At 36.3% G+C, this 22,671-nt stretch overlaps 1 protein-coding gene across 1 annotated transcript in view; it reads right to left on the bottom strand.

Annotated features, from left to right (window-relative positions):
- Positions 1 to 22,671, bottom strand: part of LOC125232035 (adenylate cyclase type 2) — a 348,143-nt gene that overhangs the window by 186,125 nt on the left and 139,347 nt on the right. Inside the window, 2 exon segments of the mRNA XM_048137646.1 lie at positions 701 to 895; positions 21,913 to 22,041. Coding sequence (XP_047993603.1) covers positions 701 to 895; positions 21,913 to 22,041 — 324 coding nt within the window.

Below are 22,671 nucleotides of genomic sequence, written 5' to 3' on the forward strand. Positions count from 1 at the left end.
TAGAGGAATACGGATAATCGGTCGGCGGTCTCTTACAATCAAAGTGCTCTAAGACGATCGTTGTTTGCTTGCTTGAAGATTACGTTTGCGATAAGTATAAGCAAAATGTAAAAAATTGTAAGGGATAATAGAAAAAAGTACTTTTTACCCACCGATCATATAGTGTCGAAATACGGGCTATGTGGGATGTTTATAAAGGTTTCCCCAGCGTATATAGAATTACCTACGCTGTGGTCGATGTGTAATATTTCTACAATCATTGCAAGCAAAAGTATTATGTGCAATCGAAATAATCGCAGATAAATATACCAGAGAAACCTAAGGATCCAAATGAAAATCTTAATGAATACTTTTATTACGCGGGCGAAGCCGCGGGTAAAAGCTAGTTATTAAATATAAAAATGTTTGCTAATTTTTTTTAATTAGTTAATTTATTAAATATTTAAAGAAGCATCCAAAAAGGGTTTTTTTTATGTTCCGATACATTTTTTATTGTGTGTAGAAAAAATAATATATTATGTTAGTCATATCCATATTAATATTTAAATCGCTACTTGGAATCCGCTCTCTAGTCATTACGCACGCACACAACGAAAACTGAATCCTCAATGCGTTAACAACTGAGACACGTCTGACAGCGACTCGTCCACTTTCTTCTATTATATTATGCTCTGAATCTATAACCTACAGTTAGTCTTACCTCAGCCGCGATGTACGCAGGTATGACAGAGAGCAACAGCCTCTCCTGTTGCTCTCGCTCACACTCCAGCTTGACCCTTTGCTCCAGGCAAGTTCTGGTACCAGCGAATGTGTTCCGATGAGCTCTCTCGGTTAACGCTCGGTAGTATAGCCCGATGCCGCTGGCTGAGATGAGCAGGGCCAGTTCACAGCATAGCTGGGAAAAAATAAAATGAATACAGTTATTGGAACATTACAAGGGCCGGTTGCATCAAACCGCCTGTCACCGTTAAAGCGTTCGTTAAATTATATTGTATGTGAAGTTCCATAGACGTCTGCTGTGTGACGATGATGTGTCTGTCAAATGTGGTTGATGCAACTGGCCCTAAGTCAGGAAACGGGATAAAACTAAAGGAGGAGATATGGAAATCTGTCGCAGTGTTTCGTTATTATACTATTATATTATATCCCTCTCAAGAAGAACCATTGAAGCCTATCCCTTGTTCCCTTATATCTAATGATAATAACTCATAGCCAGATCATAAGATGAATAAATTAGCCAAGTACTTTGGTAGTTTTTATACGATTTACTTTGTATAAACCAATCCTTTTATTCTTGAATACGAGGGCTGCTACTTCAGTATCCAAAGTACAGATAGTTGTAAATGCTTTTATTACCTTCATATTTGTTAGACGAGACGTATGATGCACTTTTCTATACTTATTGTTGCACTTTTCATAGCACTTTTCCATTCTGATTGTTGTATACAAAACGTGCATTTTGTATCTACGCAAAAACTGGTATTTTGCGAACTTATTGTTTTACACAACTAAGGAACAAATCAAATTATTTTATTGAATATTTTTTGATTTGTTCTTTTTTCAAGTAGTCACACTACTAAATTATAAATTGAAATAGATATCATACACGAAAGAAAAATCGACAAGGCCCACTGGTGGCCGAGCCGGGAATCGAACCCGAGTCTTCAGCTTACGCGGCTAACGTCTTTACCACTAGATCACCCGCCCTGGATTGTTTTACAGTCAAATTTTCATGTAATATCTTACAAATGCACGTCAAACTGTCTCTAAGAGACTTCTCTATTATGACATTTATGACGATCTTGCATTATGAGGTCGCACACAGCATTTATACTTTGTGGGATAACAGCTGATTTTGAGCTTTTTTTTAATTGATCCGTATACTAATAATAATAGCACTAGACCCTACTCATAGTGTTGTGTTCCTGTCGTTGAGTAAGGCTGCCAGAGCTCAACGAGGGTGCGGTGTGCTGATGACGGGAGGACTTACGGAACTAACTTGTTCCGTCTATTGTCCTTTGAGTCGTCGGCAACCCGAACCCTCCTTAGAACTTGTACATTCCTTTTTGCTGTGTACTTAACACAGCAAAAGGTAGTGTACAAGTTTCTAATAGGGTGGCAACGCGCTTGTGACACTGTTTGAGTTGCAGGCGTCCATAGGTTACGGTGACCGCTTTACATCAGGCGGGCCGTATGCTTGTTTGCCACCGACGTAGTATAAAAAAAATACATACGATGACCACGTTCAAACTTATTAAACCGTCGATACATATTGATATTCGATGGGACTTCCTCCCCTAAAGTCGAAAAAATCCGATCCATGCGATATTTATGAGTAAACCCGAGGCGAAAATCGTAAAAAACATCATACGAAAAATTTCACAAGCAAATCCGTTGAAGATGAAACAAACATTTTGAAAAATGAAGCTACAATGTGAAACCGACTGATAGATATATGAAACAAACTGTATTCCACTTGCAAAGAGTTCTATTTTTTATTTTTTGTATAAACATATTCAATAAGTGGTCCATTCTGGAAACATAAGTAGCAGCCCTCGTATAAGTATCTAGGCACTCATCATCCATCTCTAGTCAAATCCTAACGAAAAATATCGAACAGGCAGATGATTTCAACTTAAACAAATTACAGGTTTGATATTAGTCTACGAAATATTTCACCAGTTATTTATAAAATAAAGTTATTTAACACTCAAACTTTTAACTAGTAACGCAATCATAGCTATTAAAATCTCGTAAAGAAATAAAATAAGTCTAGATTAATGTGCCTTATTTACAAAGAAAACTTTGTTATTTGATGTTTAATTTTCATTTATCACTGTCATAAGGTAATGGCGCCTATTAACGTGGTACTTAAGGAAGATTTCAAAAGATACCAAAAAATTAAGGGTATCAATGCTCATTAACGACCACAAATATTTTTTTATGGAAGAGTATTTATTGAACTATTAGTTTTGAAGAGTTTTAGGATCATTTTAGTTTATTATATGTCATAAAATGATTATTGAAGCCAACATACCTAAATTTTCTATTACCGTGGTAATGAACAGGCTGCAGTTCTATTAACGCGAATTGAGATTTCATTACCGAGGGTATGAATGACAGTGTTTTTCTGCCATCGGTAAATAGAAACCCATCTCAAAATTCGGAGCTTAATACCGACGGTTGAATATACAAATTATGACAAATACCTATACTATCCTCCTTTATGAATACCCACAGAAGACTCAGTTTCACCTAAGAAATCTGTACTTACGGTACACTAAATGTCATATTTTGATACAAGACTAATATGTCACTCGGTAATAGATACTTGTATAGGAGCCCATTACCGACCCAAACAAATATTGCATAGATCGGTAATAGATTCTTATATATTCTATTACCGAGGGTTATCTGATCGTACCATCGGTAATAGGCATAAATTGGAGTATTATAAAATCTAATTCCGACCCATAAAAACAAAGTCATACAGATGTATTTTCATTACAAATGAAAATAAAATATTGCAACCTTATATTAAAACCAAGTTTACATAACTGGTAAGTAAGCATCAGACTTTATGTCAATGTTTAAAAAAATTGACAAATTAACGGTTTTCATAGAAACTACGAAATCAGTCATGAAGTTTTTGCTAAAAATTAAGGTTTTGTTGAATAATTTTCATACCGCGTAAATAGTTCTTTGATAGCGTGAATAGATCAAGATTGAAACAACTGTAAGACATTATATAACTGATCACATATACTTAAAATAAAGCAAAAAGAACTAATATCACTACTTTAACTATTACTGTGGTATACCACAGTAATAGAATCTACTCACGAAATGGCGCCTATCACCGCTTTTAATTTCCACTTTAAACACATTTCCAGGCTAAACAATACGTAAAAAGTACTCAGAAGTCATGTAGAAAACTATGAACAATAATTTGAAATGCATAACTTTCACCTGTTTGCCATAATTATTACGTAAACTACTAAATGAGATTGGAGTTCACTTAGGTTTAGCGTCACACGTCAGTATGACACAACCTCTTCTCGCGGCCCCGTGGCAAAAACTGTCAAATAGCGAGCGTCTTCTTTCATTCACACTCTCTATCGCCTATATGTGCGTTAGTCAACTAAACAGGCTTCCTTTGTGTGAGTAACTTTTTTTAAGAAATTGGTCGGTTTGCCTATAAAATGCGTATTTGCAAATGCGGCGGTAATGGACGTCGATTTCGATACCCGCGTTGATAGCCGCCGTTACCTTATTTAATGACACCTTTTTCATAACAAGTCATAAAGCTGATTGAGCACACATTTTGAGTAAATATGTAGATCTTTAATGTTATTTTTTAACTTAAAATATACAGGGTGTTTCAATGAACGTAATACAAAACATGTTATTCAAACTCGTCTACCTATTGCTAAAACACTACATTAGGTTGCATGTTGTTAAACGAATTAATAATCATTGGTATCATTAAATAAATAAATAAATAAATAAATAATAAATATTATAGGACATTCTTACACAGATTGACTGAGGCCCACGGTAAGCTCAAGAAGGCTTGTGTTGTGGGTACTCAGACAACGATATATATAATATATAAATACTTATATACATAGAAAACATCCATGACTCAGGAACAAATATCTGTGTTCATCACACAAATAAATGCCCTTACCGGGATTCGAACCCGGGACCGCGGCGCAGCAGGCAGGGTCGCTACCGACTGCGCCAGACCGGTTGTCAGATCATTGTTTTTCTAAATCCTGTTATTTTGTCCACAACATGGTTACCCTACCTAGGTTGTTAAGAGAAAATAGTTCGAACCTAGTTTTGTAGTATAAACTCACCTTTTTGGTTATCTAGACTGACATTTTATGAATAAAATGCATTCTGACATGTTAAGTATATCTGTCACAATAATCAACACCTTGGTAACTGATAACATACCTACAACTGACACAGAAAGACATGCCATGACGTCACAATTAATGGGTGACCACATTTCCAGAATTGGATTTATTTATTTTGTTAGAAAATTAGCAAAATTTAATTACGTAGAATTTTAAGATCTGAATAAGTGCAATATATTCTTCATCGGTAAAACGTATTGTATTACGTTCTTTGAAACAGCCTGTATACGTAGTACATACGTCCGGTGTGTATACCTACTTATATGTATGTGATCTTCTCCATAATATTCAAAAATAAAATTATATTTTCGGGTACCTTAACTTAAGCGTTTATAATATATTTTTTTTACAAATGAAACTATTTTTGCTTATTTAACATATCTAATGCAACAAATTACTTCAATATCATTATATTGGTACACGTATAAGTACCTAAGCCATGACATTTTATTCGAACTCAATATAGGATGAGTAAAACAGGAAAATGTTAACATAAGTCAACTCTGATTCAAAGTGACGTAGACACGCAAGCAGGCACTCTTGAGTCATGGCTGGTTAATTCTAATGGACCGTCTGACTCGTTTCGTATTTTATTCCTTTACTCTCGGAAAATTTACTAGGCAGTCTATTCAAATGTGGTTCATTAGGATTATTAGAGACAATAGACAAAATGGCGCCTTCAGCAAGAACGCGTTCAACTTACGGTAGGGCCGTACCGCGCGGCTGCGTTCGTGTCTCGCAAATGGTCTCGTCGGAAGATCAGCGCTGACCTCCGGGTCTGCATTATGCTGAGACGGGACCATTTCGTGATAAACTTACCCATCCCTTGTAACATTTGTAGTTTTTAGTCATACTTTATGCATAATGTGTAGTTTTTAATTTTATTACGAATAAATATTTTGATTATGATTATGATTAGGATGTTTGTTTTTTTTGCAAACGCAACCGGAATCAATTCTTAGTCCTTACAGTTCCTTGTCTAGTTGGTCTTTTACTTATTTTTAGGTCGCTTGCTGCTCACCTACGTAAGGTTATAGATAGCATTTTTACACTGCGAAATTGGTTAAATATGACCAAATTTAGTAAACAATATTCGTGGTAGATAATAACAAAACGAGCAAAAACTTTTTCATATCTTAGAATTAGATCTACATGTATATTCTAGGAAAAAAACTATCCTTTTTTTTTTCTTGTTCTATGTTGCATTTGTAATTGTGTGTTATTGCAGCATTCAAATAAAGCTTTTATCTATCTATCTATCTATCTATCAGTTATTGACTCCCTACTTTTTTGGCTTACACGTGTTTCACGATAATTTGAGCATTTACTCATATAACCCTACTACATTATCGGTTGTTCCTGTCACTTGTCACTCACTTATAACGACCCCATAATGTTCTACTTCCCCCCACGTTCGAAGGTCACAGTGCCAAGGTTCAGCACGAGGAAACAATGATAACCTTTTTGATTTAAGCCACGCTATCTTTTCTCTTTTAATTTCTTCATTCACAGATTTTTTGGGACGTGAAAAAAGTAAAAGTAAAGTTTATTAGTAATTTACTTAAGTAATAATGATGGCTTTAAATATAAAAGGGTCATACTCGTATGTGTACAATTTCTTGGAAGATTCCGCATGTAGCGATACTTTTGTTTTATTCTAAATGAACTTTTAAGGCATATAATTTATTTCATTTTCTCGTACCTATTTTTAAGGTAATTCCACCGGGAGAGCGTGAATGGGCAGAGCGGAGAGGGAATTGAAATTTGTATAGCGAATTTTAAATTCTCGCCCAGCGCATGTTTGGTGGAAATAGTAAAGATTGCTTTAGACTTTCAGTTAGTCACTATAATTATTAACCCTAAAAAGCACTAAATTTATCAATGAAATCAATCAAATCACCTCAATAAGTTACCTACCTAACCCTCCCTTTGTTGCAACTTACAAGATTCTACATTGTCCACAACTTTAGATAACATAATTTAACCCTCGCATGCCTGCGTGGTACGTCCTGAATACTGAGTGATGAAGGTTATCAATGTAAGGAGTAGGTACGTGCCCTTTTTGATCCTCAGGTAAATTTATAATCCCGTCTTTGGACAAAAATAACCTTTTCAGTACAGATGGTCGTTTTTTTACGCACTAGTTCGAGAAGTGGTTCATTATATGCCAGGGGCCCGTTTCTCGAAAGGTACAAGCCTTGTATTACAAGTGTGTTTCCATGACAACCCATACGATTTGACAGTTCCCGCACTTGTAATACAAGGCTTGTACCTTTCGAGAAACGGGCCCCTGGTCGAAACTTCGGAGGCTCATCTGTACTGAAAAACGTCGTACAAAACACGTGCGAAAAGGATATACGCCGTCATAGCAAACATGTTTCCTTAGTAAAATCAGTAGCTACTGTTATTTTCATATTTTTGCCAAATTTCTATAGTACGTAGGTATTTAATTAGTTGGGTTAGGTAGAGTTTACTTTTCTGTCGGATCGAAATGTCAATCATTGTCGTTACTTGGCGATTGAAACGCAACTGGCCCTGGCCCCGCAGCCAAATGTCATTTCTGCGATGCGAAACGCCGCAGAAATGTAGTCTGGCTCTGTCGCGCCAATACGCTTGAGCGATAGGGATAGATAGCTACGAATGAGATATTATCGTGAGCGTTTCATGAGCGTTTGTGCACTTGGTTACGCACAGTCGTTACGCTGGTTTCGCTACGAAGCGTTTGTAACGTTGACTGTTGGATGGCAGATTGCCAGGAAAAAAATCAGACCACACAGGCTTTCAAATGCTTTTTGGAACTCGATAACTTGCTTTGACGAAGCCTGCGTTGTGGGATTTGCCTGTCGCGAGATTGTTCTTTTTTTTATAAATCTGACCCATATACTTTTCCGTAGTTGGGTAAAAAAAGCCTCACAAAACAATGCTATAATAATGTATACTACCGGTAGTTGTAACGCAAACACCTCTAAGTCTTATCACTCGTAGTTACAGCCTTTTACTATGTTGCTGCACTTAGTGAGCTCACTGTTTGCCGGATCGATGCCGCAAATATTGGCGAAGAAGTTCCTGCCACGTGCAGTGGTGCACATGTCTTAGCGTTGACATTAAGGCTGATATAGTGTAGCTTCACGCGAAGCAAGTACCATTCTAAGGCACGTGTTAGTACTACTTTAACTAAAATCAAAGAGGATCGAGTATTATAGAGAGTTACTGTCAAAGTAAAATGTGTAATCACAGTGCACAGACTGCCATCTCTCGACACAGGCTTAAAACTTTTGAACCTCAGTTTTGACAATTTGGCTCAATTATTCATAGCTTGATATGTATTAAAATGTCAAATATTAATATTAGCGCCATCTAGCCGAGCGTCCCCAAAGGTGTAGGTATATCTAGGTCACCGTACCTTTATCTGTATGGTTTTGAGGTACGTTCTTTTCTTAGACTGTATCTGTCTATACGGAGTTACGTATGTCTTTGGAATTAGTCAGCAAATTGTATTTTTTTCCACAGGAACGATTGCAACCTCTACTTTCTACAGTAGGTGCGCAGCGTGAGTAACATGGGACATATCGTCACTACTTTTAAAAAAACTTGTATCTTCGTCTGTCAATGAAAAGAAAATTGTAGTAAGTATGTATGGAATGCATATAGACTTACTGCGTTTTAACTTTGAGGAACAGCGTGAGATACGAGATTTTTTAAAGTAGTGACGATATTGCCAGGCCAATAATAGCAGGTATATGTTGAGGGATTAGTAGTACAAATTGGTAAGTATACTGGCTATACATATTTAAATAAGAACACACGATATGTTTCTAATTCTCTAGTCTCTCTAGAACACATTTACTGTTATCGATAAAACTACTACATTTTACTAGTGTACCTATTATGTAAATGAACCAGGTGCCGTAGCCGAATGGCATTTCTGCGACGCTCACGAGACGAAACGCTCGTAGATATCTATCTCTATCGCTCGTGCGTATTGGCGTGACAGAGCCAGACTACCTTTCGCGGCGTTTCCTTTTCGTTTCGCGTCGCAGAAATACCATTCGGCTACGGCACTTGGACAGTCAGGACAATAAATCAAGTTTAGAGGTAAAGTTGTAACGGCCGAAGTGAGAGCTAAATTTGTAGGACCGTATCTGGGCTTGAATACAAAGTGTAACATTTCATGCAAATTGAGGAAACTGTCGGGATTGCAGCGTAGTAAATGTCATTTATCATTTTACTAGTGTTATCCGGTTTTAGGCGCGTAGGTATAAGGTATAAAAACGACGTATATGCTTAATTAAGTATACACGTACAGTCAACCAATTGGAACCCTAGGCCACTATACCCATGTACACAGTATGATTTATAAAGTCACTATGACATAGGTTTACTTGTACCATTTTAGTGTATTTATGAATAAAGCATTTATTCATTCATTAACATAAGAAAGTAGCAAAGGTTGTGCTTTGAGAATCTTAAATACATAATACATTCTGCTTCTTGAAGGACTGAGTCACCGTAAGTCCGTTTTCACATTATCCGATCCGACATCGGATGTCGGAAGGATTTCAATGGAAAAAATTCAAGATGGCGCCTGTAATGTATGGGATATCGGTCCTACATCCGATATCGGATCGGATAATGTGAAAACGCACTAAGGGAAACACCTCAGTATGTCGCTCCACAACTTAAATTTTCCGGGCATATATATACATTATAATATATATATATATATATATATATATATATATATATATATATATATATATATATATATATATATATATATATATATATATATATATATATATATTTCATTAGGAAACCGGGAAGTAAGTAAAATGTAACTTGCAATATCTTTTTATTACAGTGTATGGAACAAGTTTTCACTTCTTTTTATTTATTTATTTATTTAATCTTTCTTGCACAATAATAAAAAGAAGTATAAATGGCGGAATTAATGCCTTAAGGCATTCTCTACCAGTCAACCATAAGGCAAAACAGAAATTCGCGAATATGGGTGCAGTAAGAAATAGTTATTTGTTATATATACAAAGGCAAAGTTGTATTTTAACACCGAGTGTGAAATTGAAAAACGAGCAAGTGAAAGGATTCTATACTTTAACCAAGAGCGAAGGGAGTGGTTCGAGAATAGAATCCTGAACTTGCGAGTTTTTTAAACACGAGAAGTATAATACATTTGCACCCGAGTGTAACACAAAACTTTTCCCCTCACTATAGCGAGGAAACTACAACGCAAAAAATGCGTTTATCACTGCTTCCCAGTAGTTCCACAGTTGGTAAATCATCTTTATTACTAGATTCACCTACTTTTATCAATTTTAAAGCAGTTAATATGACTTTATTCAAGGTCAAATTAATTTACCCACTAGTGGATAAAATGCGTTTTTACCCGCTGGTATTAAAGGACAAAACACGTGTTTCCGAGCTAGTGAGGGGAAAAATAATTCAGAGAGCATGACAACTAGGTATAGGCAGTTTACGACAATTATTAACACTATTATTTACAATCCAATCAATATAAGTAATATATATAATATAATACATAGCATATCATATCAATACATATGTACTTCTACACAAATATATAATACAAATATACATACATATAATATTTCATAGATATTATGCATATGCGCGAAGGAGACCTAATTTACTTGAAATAATGTATTTTTTTCCAAACAATAGTTACAAAATAGTCACCAGCTTGAAGCAAATAAATAAAGGTGCACTAAGCAATCTAAATCTCCTTTTCATACTACATAAGCAAACGAATACATTGTAAACACGGCACAGACATATTGTCTATAAAACTAAAGTTCCTTGCCCCTGGTAATCCCATCACGTGAATATATATAATAAAAACTATTTTCCGACTCACAAAGTTGAATAAACAAAGCTAAAATCTGCCGTAAGCCTTGAAGTTATCAAAAGAAAATATTAATTTCGGTAAGAATAAAAATATTTGATAACTTAGTTAGTTTAGTACATGTTATCGTCTAAAATTCTAAATAGTAGTATAGACAAGTAATAATGAAGTATTTTTTAGATTAGTTAAAACTAAAACCTGCAAAATTTTAAAGATTTGTGAAGATGAAGACAGCTGCTGGCAGTACTTAAGCCAGTAACAATAACGTAATATGTAGTACGTTACGATACAAGTGCGGAAAAGAATAAGTTTGAAACGAGTGGCGATATATCGAAACACGTCCAGAGGGAGTGTTTTAAATCAACACAAGTTACGAATTTCCTTTTCGCACTTACGACATTTTTCATTACTTACATTTATATGGCTGTTGAAATATCAACATCATAAGAAATGTAGTACTTTGCGAACTAGTGCGGAACTAAAGCACCAATATCTGGGCGACCGAGCCTTGTTCGGTTCTATTTTATTATATCACGTCTGATAAGAAAACTCATATTAAATACAAATAATTCTTTTTTGTTTCAGGCCGGGATTCGAAACCCTGACATGATCGTCATATAAATAAATATACAGAGTGGGGCCTGTAACAAAGGCGAAGAATTGAACTGTAGGCTATTCTCCTTATACTGATCAACATTTGTTCAGTGACTTTTAAAAATTATGAAGTCTTTTTAATTTTTCATACAAAATAAATATTAGCTTCAATGTACGCCATTATTGTTGTCATTGACGGTGTCTGTCACACTTTAGACTTAACAGAATTCGCAATACATTACCTCTTAGAAAAAACTTTCAAGGGTGATAAAAATCAAAATACAAGTTATTTTTAAAAGTCGCCGAACAAATGTTGATCAGTATAAGGAGAATAGCCTAGAGTTCAATTCTTCGCCTTTGTTACAGGCCCCACTCGTATACACATAAATAAATAAATATTCAAGAATTGCTCGTTTATTGGTATTAGATACGTATTGTTAACGCTATATCCTTACAGAATAATGAAAAACAGAAAAGTAATACAATTCTATAGTACTTATACCTACTTACGTAATTACCAGCTCCCAAAGTTTTATCTCATAATAAACTTAAATGACTTAACTTTACAAATTCTCTTATTCAGATGTTATTTGTAAGAAGAAGCCGTAAAAGTTTTAGTAGGTACTCTTAGTAACCTGAACGCGAAATTCTTAACTTTATGTCCAAGGTTTCGAACTTCAACTGAATTAGTATTTTCGTAGAGAATATTAGATGTAGAATAACTTCGAACCTCTCTGATACTATCGATTCTACTATCATTTTATAAAGACTATAAAATCAGATTTAAGCAAACATAAGAAACACTGATGCAGGTAGGTAGGTAAACATAATATTATATTTTTTGACTATACATTTATTATTTAATGCCTACTGTTGACATGTTCATTAATTTTCAATTATTTTATTTTCCACTTAATGGTTATCAATAATATGTTTATTTTCTGGCGACATTGTTTCTATGGAAAATATTTTAATAGAATTTTGTTTTGTGTCATCATCATTGTCTTGATAATGATGATGTGATGTGCATAAGTAGGTACCTATCTTTTATTACAGTGTTTTATTTTTATCAAGTAGGTAGTATAAGTCGATGTTTTAACAGTATATGTCGTGGTGATTCAATCCAGGAAATAGGAAAAAATTACGAAAGTCTGTACTGTTATTCAAAAATCTCAACTGCGCTTCATATTGATGACGTTCCATGCTTAAAGGGCTCCGGGCCCAAAGGGTATGCTTTATGCGCAACTATTGGAACTTCGGATGGAAATAATCGTATTTATCTTGACGCACAAGGAAACTTTACGCATAGAAATCCACCTTGAAGCTCTATCTTTACAATCTTTCATATTAATATTAAGCTCGTCCTTTAACCCTTAAATTGCCACTCTATGACCGCGCAGGATTTTTATAATGAAAATTGGTGTTTTGGGTTCAGTTAGGGTAGATTAAGGGGAAAATGTGTGAAAAAAAACATGAAAAAATTGGAAATGGTTTTTTTGAAGCGTCACTTATAAATGACATTGCCAACTACTGCTTAACATAAAGACGTCACTTTGGACGGACATTGCCAACTACACATACACATTGCTAACATAGAAAAATAAAACGTAAACTTAATAAGTTACACTCAACATTGTCCGAAACTACACGTGCTACCTCTTTTTGTCCGGCGCAATATCCCTAACGTATCCCTTCATGACGTAGATCATGAAAAATGCTCAAAACTATGTTGACTGTCCGGATCTGCTGTCAAGCTTGAAGTTTCCACTTCATAGTCCCCTCACGCCTTGTGTCTCGCACTAAACGAATATTCCATATCCTCGCCACTAATACTAACTTCAGAAAAAAATCCTTTATTATAAGAGCCACTAAATATTTCAATCAAATTTGATTTGATCATGACCCCATCGATCTGATCTCTGACAGTTTTACATCAGTACGCAAACTACTGACCCAAGACTTCACCCACTGTTAACTCTCAAATAACACTATAAACAAGTTACTGCTTTTTTTCTTCCTTTTATTGTTTGCTCTCAATCATTGTTTGAACTCATATATAGATGTATTGTATGTATTACATAATCTTTAAATAAATTACACAATTTTCTGTAATTTTGCACGCATGTACTTTGCCCAGTTTCTATCTGTGGAAACTTGTTATTGGCTGGTTGATTCTATGTTATAAGCCTAATAGTAACTTTATCTGTGAGTTTTCCTAATAAATAAAATAAAAATATAGTCCAGGCAAAAATAAACAGGTACCTACACTTCTAGGAGAAGAAGGTTTACTGCTGCAGTCGTCTCTAAAAAACTTTCTAGCTAAGATTCTCATTTTTTCTTCGTTGTCTGATTCTTAATCGGAGTCTTTAGAAGCTGGAGGTGGTAGAAGAGCTATTATCCTCTTTGACCTCAAACGTTGCCCAGCCATATTGTTGTAAAAATGCAACTAATGTTAACAATACACAAAAAAATATTCGTTTAGAAAAGTTGGCAATGTCCGTTACAAGTGACAAATGGAAAAAACACAATATTTAGTACTAACTGGCAGTGTCACTTTAAAGTGACATATATTATAACTTCAAAAATAATAATGAAATGTTTGTCATTTATTCACAATAATGACACTAAATAGTAACTTAATTACTATTTCAATAAAATTCAGTGAAAAATACGCACAAATTACTAAAATATTTACATAACAACGACATTTGTCACAAGCGCAAAAAGACCTCACGGTTGTAATTTTTAAACTAAGTATTTTTTTCAAATTTTGATAAGATAAAGCGATGCGAAAGTGCGTAAAAATAAAAGGGATAGACGCTAGACCGTATGGATCACGCCACCTGCGCCAGAGTGCCTAGGAATCTGAGTTAGCCTAGACTTTATAGGACGTCATTTAAAACGGACAAAAACAATTTAAGGGTAACATCCTTTTACGCTGCACATGCAAGCGCCTGCACAAAACAGATGAGCAAAGATTTCCCATTACGACACGCAGCTGTAGCTTATCACGCGCTGGCAGGCGCTTCGCAATGAACTAAAAAGAGTAAAAAGGTTCGCCTCGCACGTCTTGGTATTATACAGAGTGTAACAAAAATGGTGGTGATCCGTTTAAGGGCGTACTCAGTATCGTATTCTTATCAGTAGGCCTAGCACATGATGGCCGCGGGAGTATGTCGCCGCGAGATAGATGACACGTCTTTGTCTAATTGTATTAATGACATAAGGACAGGTAGTCTATCTCGCGGCGACATACTCCCGCGGCCATCATGTGCTAGGCCTGCAGGAAAAGGTAGAAGAAATTTTTTTTTTCGCTAAAAAAATTTTCACTTTTGTATGAGCCGGGCCGCGCGAATCGGTCGAATCTCCATACAAAGATAAAAAAAATTTTTGCAAAAAAAAATTTTTATCTTACTTTTTCCTGATGAGAATACGATACTGAATACGCCCTTAAACGGATCACCACCATTTTTGTTACACCCTGTATGAAATATGCTGGCTGGTTATGTAGTATTTATAACTAGAGTTTGACTGCTACTTAGAATAAAAGATCTTCAGAAAATATTTTAATTTGTATTTTTTAGTAGTCACAACCACCATTATTTTATACGGACAAAAATATTTACGATGTTGAGCACAAAATGAATTATGTATTTTAGCGCCCTTATTTTGTGCTTGCACTATTTTATTTTTTGTAATGCCTAGAATAGTCTACAAATCTTGATTATTTAACCTCCTGGTTATAAAATTGACTAGCTTAAAATTTTACTCCGAAAGTCAGAGTCCAAATCTCAAAATTTAATTTGTCTTGGACGGTATACAAATAGAGGTATATAGAATAAATGTACATATACTTCCATAGAAACTTCATGCAACGGTCTGCGATTAATGAAATCTAGTTAACCTATTTCCCTAAAGAGTCAAGAGAACAAAGCACAATTTAAAGGTCTTGCTTTTGACAATTTGAAGAGCTTTAAACCAGTTTCCCCAGAGATATGTATTCCCAAATGCTTTTACTCTTAACCGTCTCTGATACAACCGAGCTGCAAACCTATTGTTTTCCATGCTAGCGAACATGAGCGTTATTCTGATGGTCTACCAAGAAGAAGCGAACTGGTGAAAGAATGAAGTTTCTACTTAAGCAGGACATATCGTCAATTTTATTTCAGGCACGCAATCATATGTCGTCATCCTCCTTGCGTTATCCCGGCATTTGCCGCGGCTCATGGGAGCCTGGGGTCCGCTGTGACAACTAATCCCAAGATTTGGCGTAGGCACTAGTTTTACGAAAGCGACTGCCATCTAACCTTCCAACCCAAAGGGTAACTAGGCCTTATTGGAATAAGTCCGGTTTCCTCACGATGTTTTGCTTCACCGAAAAGCGACTGGCAGATATCAAATGACATTTCGCACATATGTTTTGAAAAACTCATTGGTACGAGCCGGGGGTTCGAACCTGCGACGTGCGGATCGTAAGTCGCACGCTCTTACCGCTAGGCCAATCAGCGCTTCTGCACGCAATCATATGTATCGGATGAAATTGATTCTACATACACCGTGTTTGTTTTGTTTTCCGTTAAATTCGGAACGTCGTTAGACTCATATTATTAAATTAATAATTAATAATTAATTATTTTTAATTTAATAATATGAGTGAAGATCGTGTTAGTTTAAATCAATATGTCGTTAGACTCACTAACGGCAACCTCTTGGTACTAACAGCAACACGCTTAACCTAACAATCGTTATACTTTATGCCTTTGTAAAAAGGATTACAACACAAGGATGTACGTACAGCTATAACAGGTTGTCGATTGTATTTAAGTATCGCTTTTTGTTCAATTATACAAAAATAGGTATTCCGTTTATTATTATTTGTTAACACAGGCAGCTTAAAGCTGATGTTACGTGCACGTCAATGTCCTGATGCACTTGTGTTTTGTCCATTCAATAAATATTTGTCGAGTATGTTTTTAAAAGAGTTCACTGATTACGGTTTCGGGCAAATGAAAATGAAAATGAAATATTTATTTTTCAAGTAGGCATATTACAATGCGCATATGAACGTCAAATAAAACTACGCCTCCTCTAAACCCTACGCCTCATCCTCGAGAAGATTTCAGTCCCCCCTCAGTTGGGAGGGGGGTATCCACTATGGGACCGGCAAGAAACATACTCTCCACACTCTCACTCACTCTCACTACGCGGTTAGATAAGAAGTGACCTCTAGGGTTGCTACTACTCTGTGTCCGTGTCAACTTCAGGGAATGTCCTCTCAATCTGTCACACACACTCCGAGTGAAAATGTCACTTAATGAAGTACATTATAATGTCCTGAGATTATTTTGTGCGTTTCTATCAAGTCGCCGCGTTGTCTTCGTTGCTCCAAGGTTGTTAGACCCAATTCTTTTAACCTGTCTTCGTAAGGTTGGTTGGGAAGAGATGGTACCAGTTTTGTTGCCCATCTTTGGATTTTTTCAATCAGGCTAATATCTTTTCGAAAATATGGATTCCAAATTTGGAACGCATACCTATTCCAGCAATGGTCTTACGTATGTCTTATAGATTGTAATAAAGAGCTTCTTGTTCTTATAGCGAAAGGCTTTTCTAATCATGAATAACATAGAGTTGGCCTTTTCGGTAAGCTGTAAAATGTGTTCTTCCCATTTTAAGTTAAGAGTACATTCCCTAAATATGGACTACCATAAGGATTTAATGAAATAAAACGCAGAACTTTGAAGTTAGACAAGCGTAATTAAAGTCAATCAGTCGAGAAACTATCTAGTGATTATATCTTATGCTAAAATTGCATCCAAAAAGCAAATCCTCTAAGAATATTTTTGTTTTTATAAAATGTGTCAAAATTGAGTGCTACAAAAGAAGAGCTTAATATGGACTACTGGGTATTTAATTCGGACTGGGGGTACAAAATATGGACCACGATACTTTTAGTGTGATATAAGCACAACTTTGCAAAAATATGTGAGGAACTTGTTAATGTAAATAGTCTTAAATGAGAAATAAATATGTTTTTTTAACCCCTCATAATATGGACCACTAGACCATATTTGAAACCTCACCACTGGTCCATAATAAGAACCAGTGGCATTTGAACGTTAAACATTTTTCAAAGATTATAGGTATGACGTGCAGTTACACATTAAATCAAGAACATTTACTAACAAATCTACGTTTCTAAAATATTGAGATTCAAGAATAAGCGACCGTAAATAAAGCAGTAATAATCTTACAAAACTCACCCAAAAATTACATCAAATGTGCTTATAATTTCAAAATGGCGATCACTGACACGAGCGGACATGTAGCTTCGCTGCAATCGACTGGCGGAGCGGGGCGACGCCAGGGCATCGAATGCTACTAACTTCACTACGATAACAGCGACATCTAGCGAATAATTGCCATAGTCCATATTATGTGACTAGTCCATATTTAGGGAATTTACTCTATTAGTTATAGTGACTACAAGATCTCGCTGAGAAGCAACTCTCTCCAAACTTTTAGAGTCAATAAGAGTTTCATACATAACTAATAATTATTAAATAACTTAAGAATTAATAACCTTAACAATACTTCAAGCGAAACCAAATGTAATTCCAAGGCCGTGTTCTATGAAAAACTGGATTCGCGTGGCCTCGCGCCACCAACATGAACAACAAATACAAGATTTGCTCTGAACTCCAGGAGATAAGAGCGAACAAGCACAATAACTTGCTTTCCCGCCCTCCATTTGTTTTCTTTCCACAGCTTCAGAGGGATAAGGAGCACACAGTTATCTTACCGATTTTTAACCGACTTAAAAAAAGGAGGAGGTTCTCAATTCGACTGAACGATTTTTTTTTGTATGTATGTTACTCGATATCTCCGACAATCGTGGACCGATTTTCAAAATTTTTTTTTTGATCGATCAGGTATAACCCCGAGATGGTCCCATTGGCACCAAGTCGGGGTCTGATGATGGGATCTTGGAGAAATCGAGGTAACTCTTCAAATGTTATAGGCACATGTAATGTTTTTAGTGTATTTTTCAAAGGTACACCAGTATTTACGCCTGATCGTAATAATTTTATGTGGCTGAGCTGATGATGGAAGGTCAACTCAACAATAATTGATTTGGCTTTTTAGTTTCTCTGTGTTGTAACACGCTTATTTTTGAAGGCGATTTTATTTTATTTTTAAAAGTTTATATTGTGGAAAAATCAGGTTAGATACCTTTCGTAAGCTTTTGTAGCTATCACTCTTCTATAGTGGTGCGACAGAGATAGACTGCGTTTCGATCGTTAAGTACTTAGCGTCAACGATTGTCAGTTCGGCTAGGCCGACTATACCTAATGTTATTTTCTTTCAGGATTGTTTTTCTTGTAAATAATGATGCGGAAAGTAGCAGTGTCTTCGTACTCTTAAAAGGTCGGCCACGTAGAATTCAGTCCATACCCGTCAGGCGAGTGTCGTCAAGTTATTTCTCATTATATAAAACCGACCAAGAGCGTCTCGGGCCACGCTCAGTGTAGGATTCCGTAGTTTCCCGTATTTTTCTCAAAAACTACTAAACCTATCAAGTTCAAAACAATTTTCCTAGAAAGTCTTTATAAAGTTCTACTTTTGTGATTTTTTCATATTTTTTAACATAATTATGGTTCAATAGTTAGAGGGGGGACACTTTTTTTCCTTTAGGAGCGATTATTTCCGAAAATATTAATATTATCAAAAAACTAATTTTTGAAACCCTATTCATTTTTAAATACCTATCTAACAATATATCACACGTTGGGGTGGGAATGAAAAACAAATCTGTCCCCACTTTACATGTAGGGGGGGGGGTTACCCTAATAAAACATTTTTTTCCATTTTTTATTTTTGCACTTTGTCGGCGTGATTGATATACATATTGGTACCAAATTTCAGCTTTCTAGTGCTAACGGTCACTGAGATTATCCGCGGACGGACGGACGGCCAGACATGGCGAAACTATAAGGGTTCCTAGATGACTACGGAACCTAAAAAGGTTGATTTCATGTGTCTACTTTTGTGTCTATACTATATTTATAGACGCATCAATAAGCATCACTAATATTGAACGAATTATCTAGGGTGCATAGGTGTATTTTCGAAAGTCGTCTAATTTCGAAAGTCACTTAAAAATCACCATTATTTCCATCGATCAATATTCCCCTCTCGAGATTACCAAAGCATTTCTGTCATTCGGAATTACGCCGTGTCTTGCGTGGGCGACGGTCGCGCGACCGTCGCCGTCGCGTCTCATACTTCCATATCGATAAGGTTTGATTTCGTATGCGTCGCATCGCCGTCGCGCGACCATCGCGCGACCGTCGCCCACGCTAGCCACGGCGTTACTCCAATGCACCTTACCTTTTTATTTTCATTTCGAAATGTACCTACACAGCTGAGTTTTGCAGAGGCTAACAAAAATGTAGTAAATGCATGAATATTCAACAGCAGTCGTTGCATGTTACAACCTCACACGCGATTAAACAATATGGTTATAGCCATAGCAGCGAGGTCGATGAATGAGCTGTGTCATAACAATGATCATTTGGATCTGCACCTAATGAAACCCGCATTAGTAAAGAACCTTTTAGTATCTAGTTTCTTTGCTCCCCCGCCAGCAACTTTTTTAATAAGTTTAATATGTATCAAACCAATACCTCATTATTTTTCCGTGGCATGTCCTGACGCTGCTATCTCATTAATCTCTGATTGTTTTGTGCTAGCCTGTAAATTACCTTCGCATCCTATCTGTGGAAACCTATAATTGACTTTTCAGATACACATTTTTGCTAACTTAGTTTTAGATATTTAAGCTGTTGGTTTTCCGAATAAAATAAAATAAATATGTGGGATATGGGTTAAATTGTGGTGTAGGCGAGAGGCTGGCAACCTGTCACTGCAATGCCACAGTTTCGTTTTCTTTTAACCTCTTATTTGCCAAGAGTGGCCCTGAAGCTTTAGTAGTTTCGTGTGCTCTGCCTACCCCTTTATGGGATACAGGCGTGATTGTATGTATGTATGTATGTAATAAAATAAAATAATAATATAACAGCAAAAATGTGTACGTACCTACCTCTCGACTACCGTTTATTTTTTAAAACTAAAAAAACACACTTTAATGGCAATCGAACTAAAAAGGCAATCGAAAAAAAGAGTAAGTAAAAAATATTTTTAGAGTATAAGGGCCACTTGCACTAACGAAAATGGAAGGTTAACCTGAGGGTTAACTCACCATTTTATATGGAATTTGACAAGCACTCTAACCCTGAGTTAAGTGGTTGGCGTAAGTGGGCCTAAAGGAGTTTGTATTACTGAAATATGAAATACAACAATCAATTATACAGGGTGGGGCCTGTAACAAAAGCGAAAAATTAAACTGTAGGCTAAACTCCTTAAATGACCAACATTTCTTCAGCGACTTTTAAAAATTATGAAGTCTTTAATTTTTAATACAAAATAAGTATTAGCTATTATTGTTGGCATTGACGTTGTCTTTTTTTATACTACGTCGATGGCAAACAAGCATACGGTCCGCCTGACGGAAAGCGGTCACCGTAACCTATGAACGCCTGCAACTCAAGGAGTGTCACATGCGCGTTGCCAACCCAACCTAAGTGTTAAGTACACAGCAAAAAAGAGTGTACAAGTTCCAAGGAGGGTTCGAGTTGCCGACGACTCAAAAACAATAAACGGAACAAATTAATTCCGTAGATCCTTCCGTCACCAGCACACCGCACCCTCGTTGAGCTCTGGCAGCCTTATTTCAATTTCAATTTCAATTTCAATGATTTATTTGCAGAAAAAGGATTACTTACTCACCGGCAGGAACACAACACTATGAGTAGGGTCTAGTGCTATTTGGCTGCGGTCTTGTAAGGCGGAGGTACTTCCCCAGTAGGGCTCTGCTCTAGATTCAAGCGAGATGATATCCGCTGTGCTGTGCCCTACCACACAAAGCGGAATATCTATATATCTATCATTCGCTATGCCCTACCTCCTACTAAACTGTCTGTCACACTTTAGACTTCACAGAATTCGCAATACCTACATTATCTCTTAGGAAAAACTTTCAAGGCTGATAAAAATCAAATTACAAGTTCTTTTTAAAAGTTGCTGAACAAATGTATAAGGAGAATAGTCTACAGTAAATTTTTTGCTTTTGTTACAGGGCCCGGTGAGTCAGGGACAGTCAAAACGACGAGGTCACTCCGAGAAGCCTGTGGAGACACCAGGAGGATCCTGCGCTTCTGGGCGGAGTTAGGCTGGCTAGACCCCTAGCTGGCAAATACAGCACGCACAATGGCCTCTATCTTTGAGGCTAAGTGCGGAAATCGGAGCCCATAACCATAACCATAACCAGGGCCCGGTGAGACATTAACATAAAGTCAAAGAAAATGAAATAGCGGCTGGTCAGTACGTACGTTATCTATTCTCGGATTAGCAAAGGAATGTTCTGGTTTTGATTATGTTCTTAAGTTAACAAACCTGCAAATGGAACTTGTTCTCCACATCATGAGGCCCAAGGCCGAGAGCCAAGCCCATGTAAGCTACCGTGAGCGCCGCAGACATAGCCAGTGCTATGGAGCGGGCTATGGGCATCATTGTGTGCACCATCTGTAACAAAATTAATATAATATTGTTAGTATTTTTAGGGTACCGTACCTCAAAAAGGAAAAACGGAACCCTTATAGGATCATTCGTCCGCTGTCACAGCCAATTTTCTCCGAAACTACTGAACCGATTAACTTGAAATTTGGCACGCATATGCAAACCTGTGACCCAAAGACGGACATGTAATTTAAATTAAGAAAATTTAATTATAGGGGCCACTTTTGGGGTGTAAAAGTGAAAATTAAAAATAAAAGTTAAATATATAAAAATAGTTTTCAATCTATAGATTACAGGAAAACCTATTACACAAACAGAGTATTTAAGCTCGTGTAGGCGAACGCGTAACATGCTTGTATGAGTGAGATAAGAAAAGTTGACTGCACGGGTATCATGGTCGCGCGATAGACGATAAAATATCAGGCCGTCCCTATCGCACTATTAGTAAGTGCGATAGGGACGGCCAGATGTTTTATCTCCAAGAAAAACTTTTCTGGAATTGGCAAATCTAATAGTTATCAATCAATGACCTTAGTCTATGAGGCCTTTGTGCAAATTTTCAGCTTTTTATGAATCAACATCTTCAGCCCGCGCATTAGGTTTGAAGTTTTGAAAATCTCATACAGACCTGAAAAT

This window comes from Leguminivora glycinivorella, chromosome 12 (genome assembly GCF_023078275.1).
Source record: "Leguminivora glycinivorella isolate SPB_JAAS2020 chromosome 12, LegGlyc_1.1, whole genome shotgun sequence".
In the NCBI taxonomy this organism is placed as follows: Eukaryota; Metazoa; Arthropoda; class Insecta; order Lepidoptera; family Tortricidae; genus Leguminivora; species Leguminivora glycinivorella.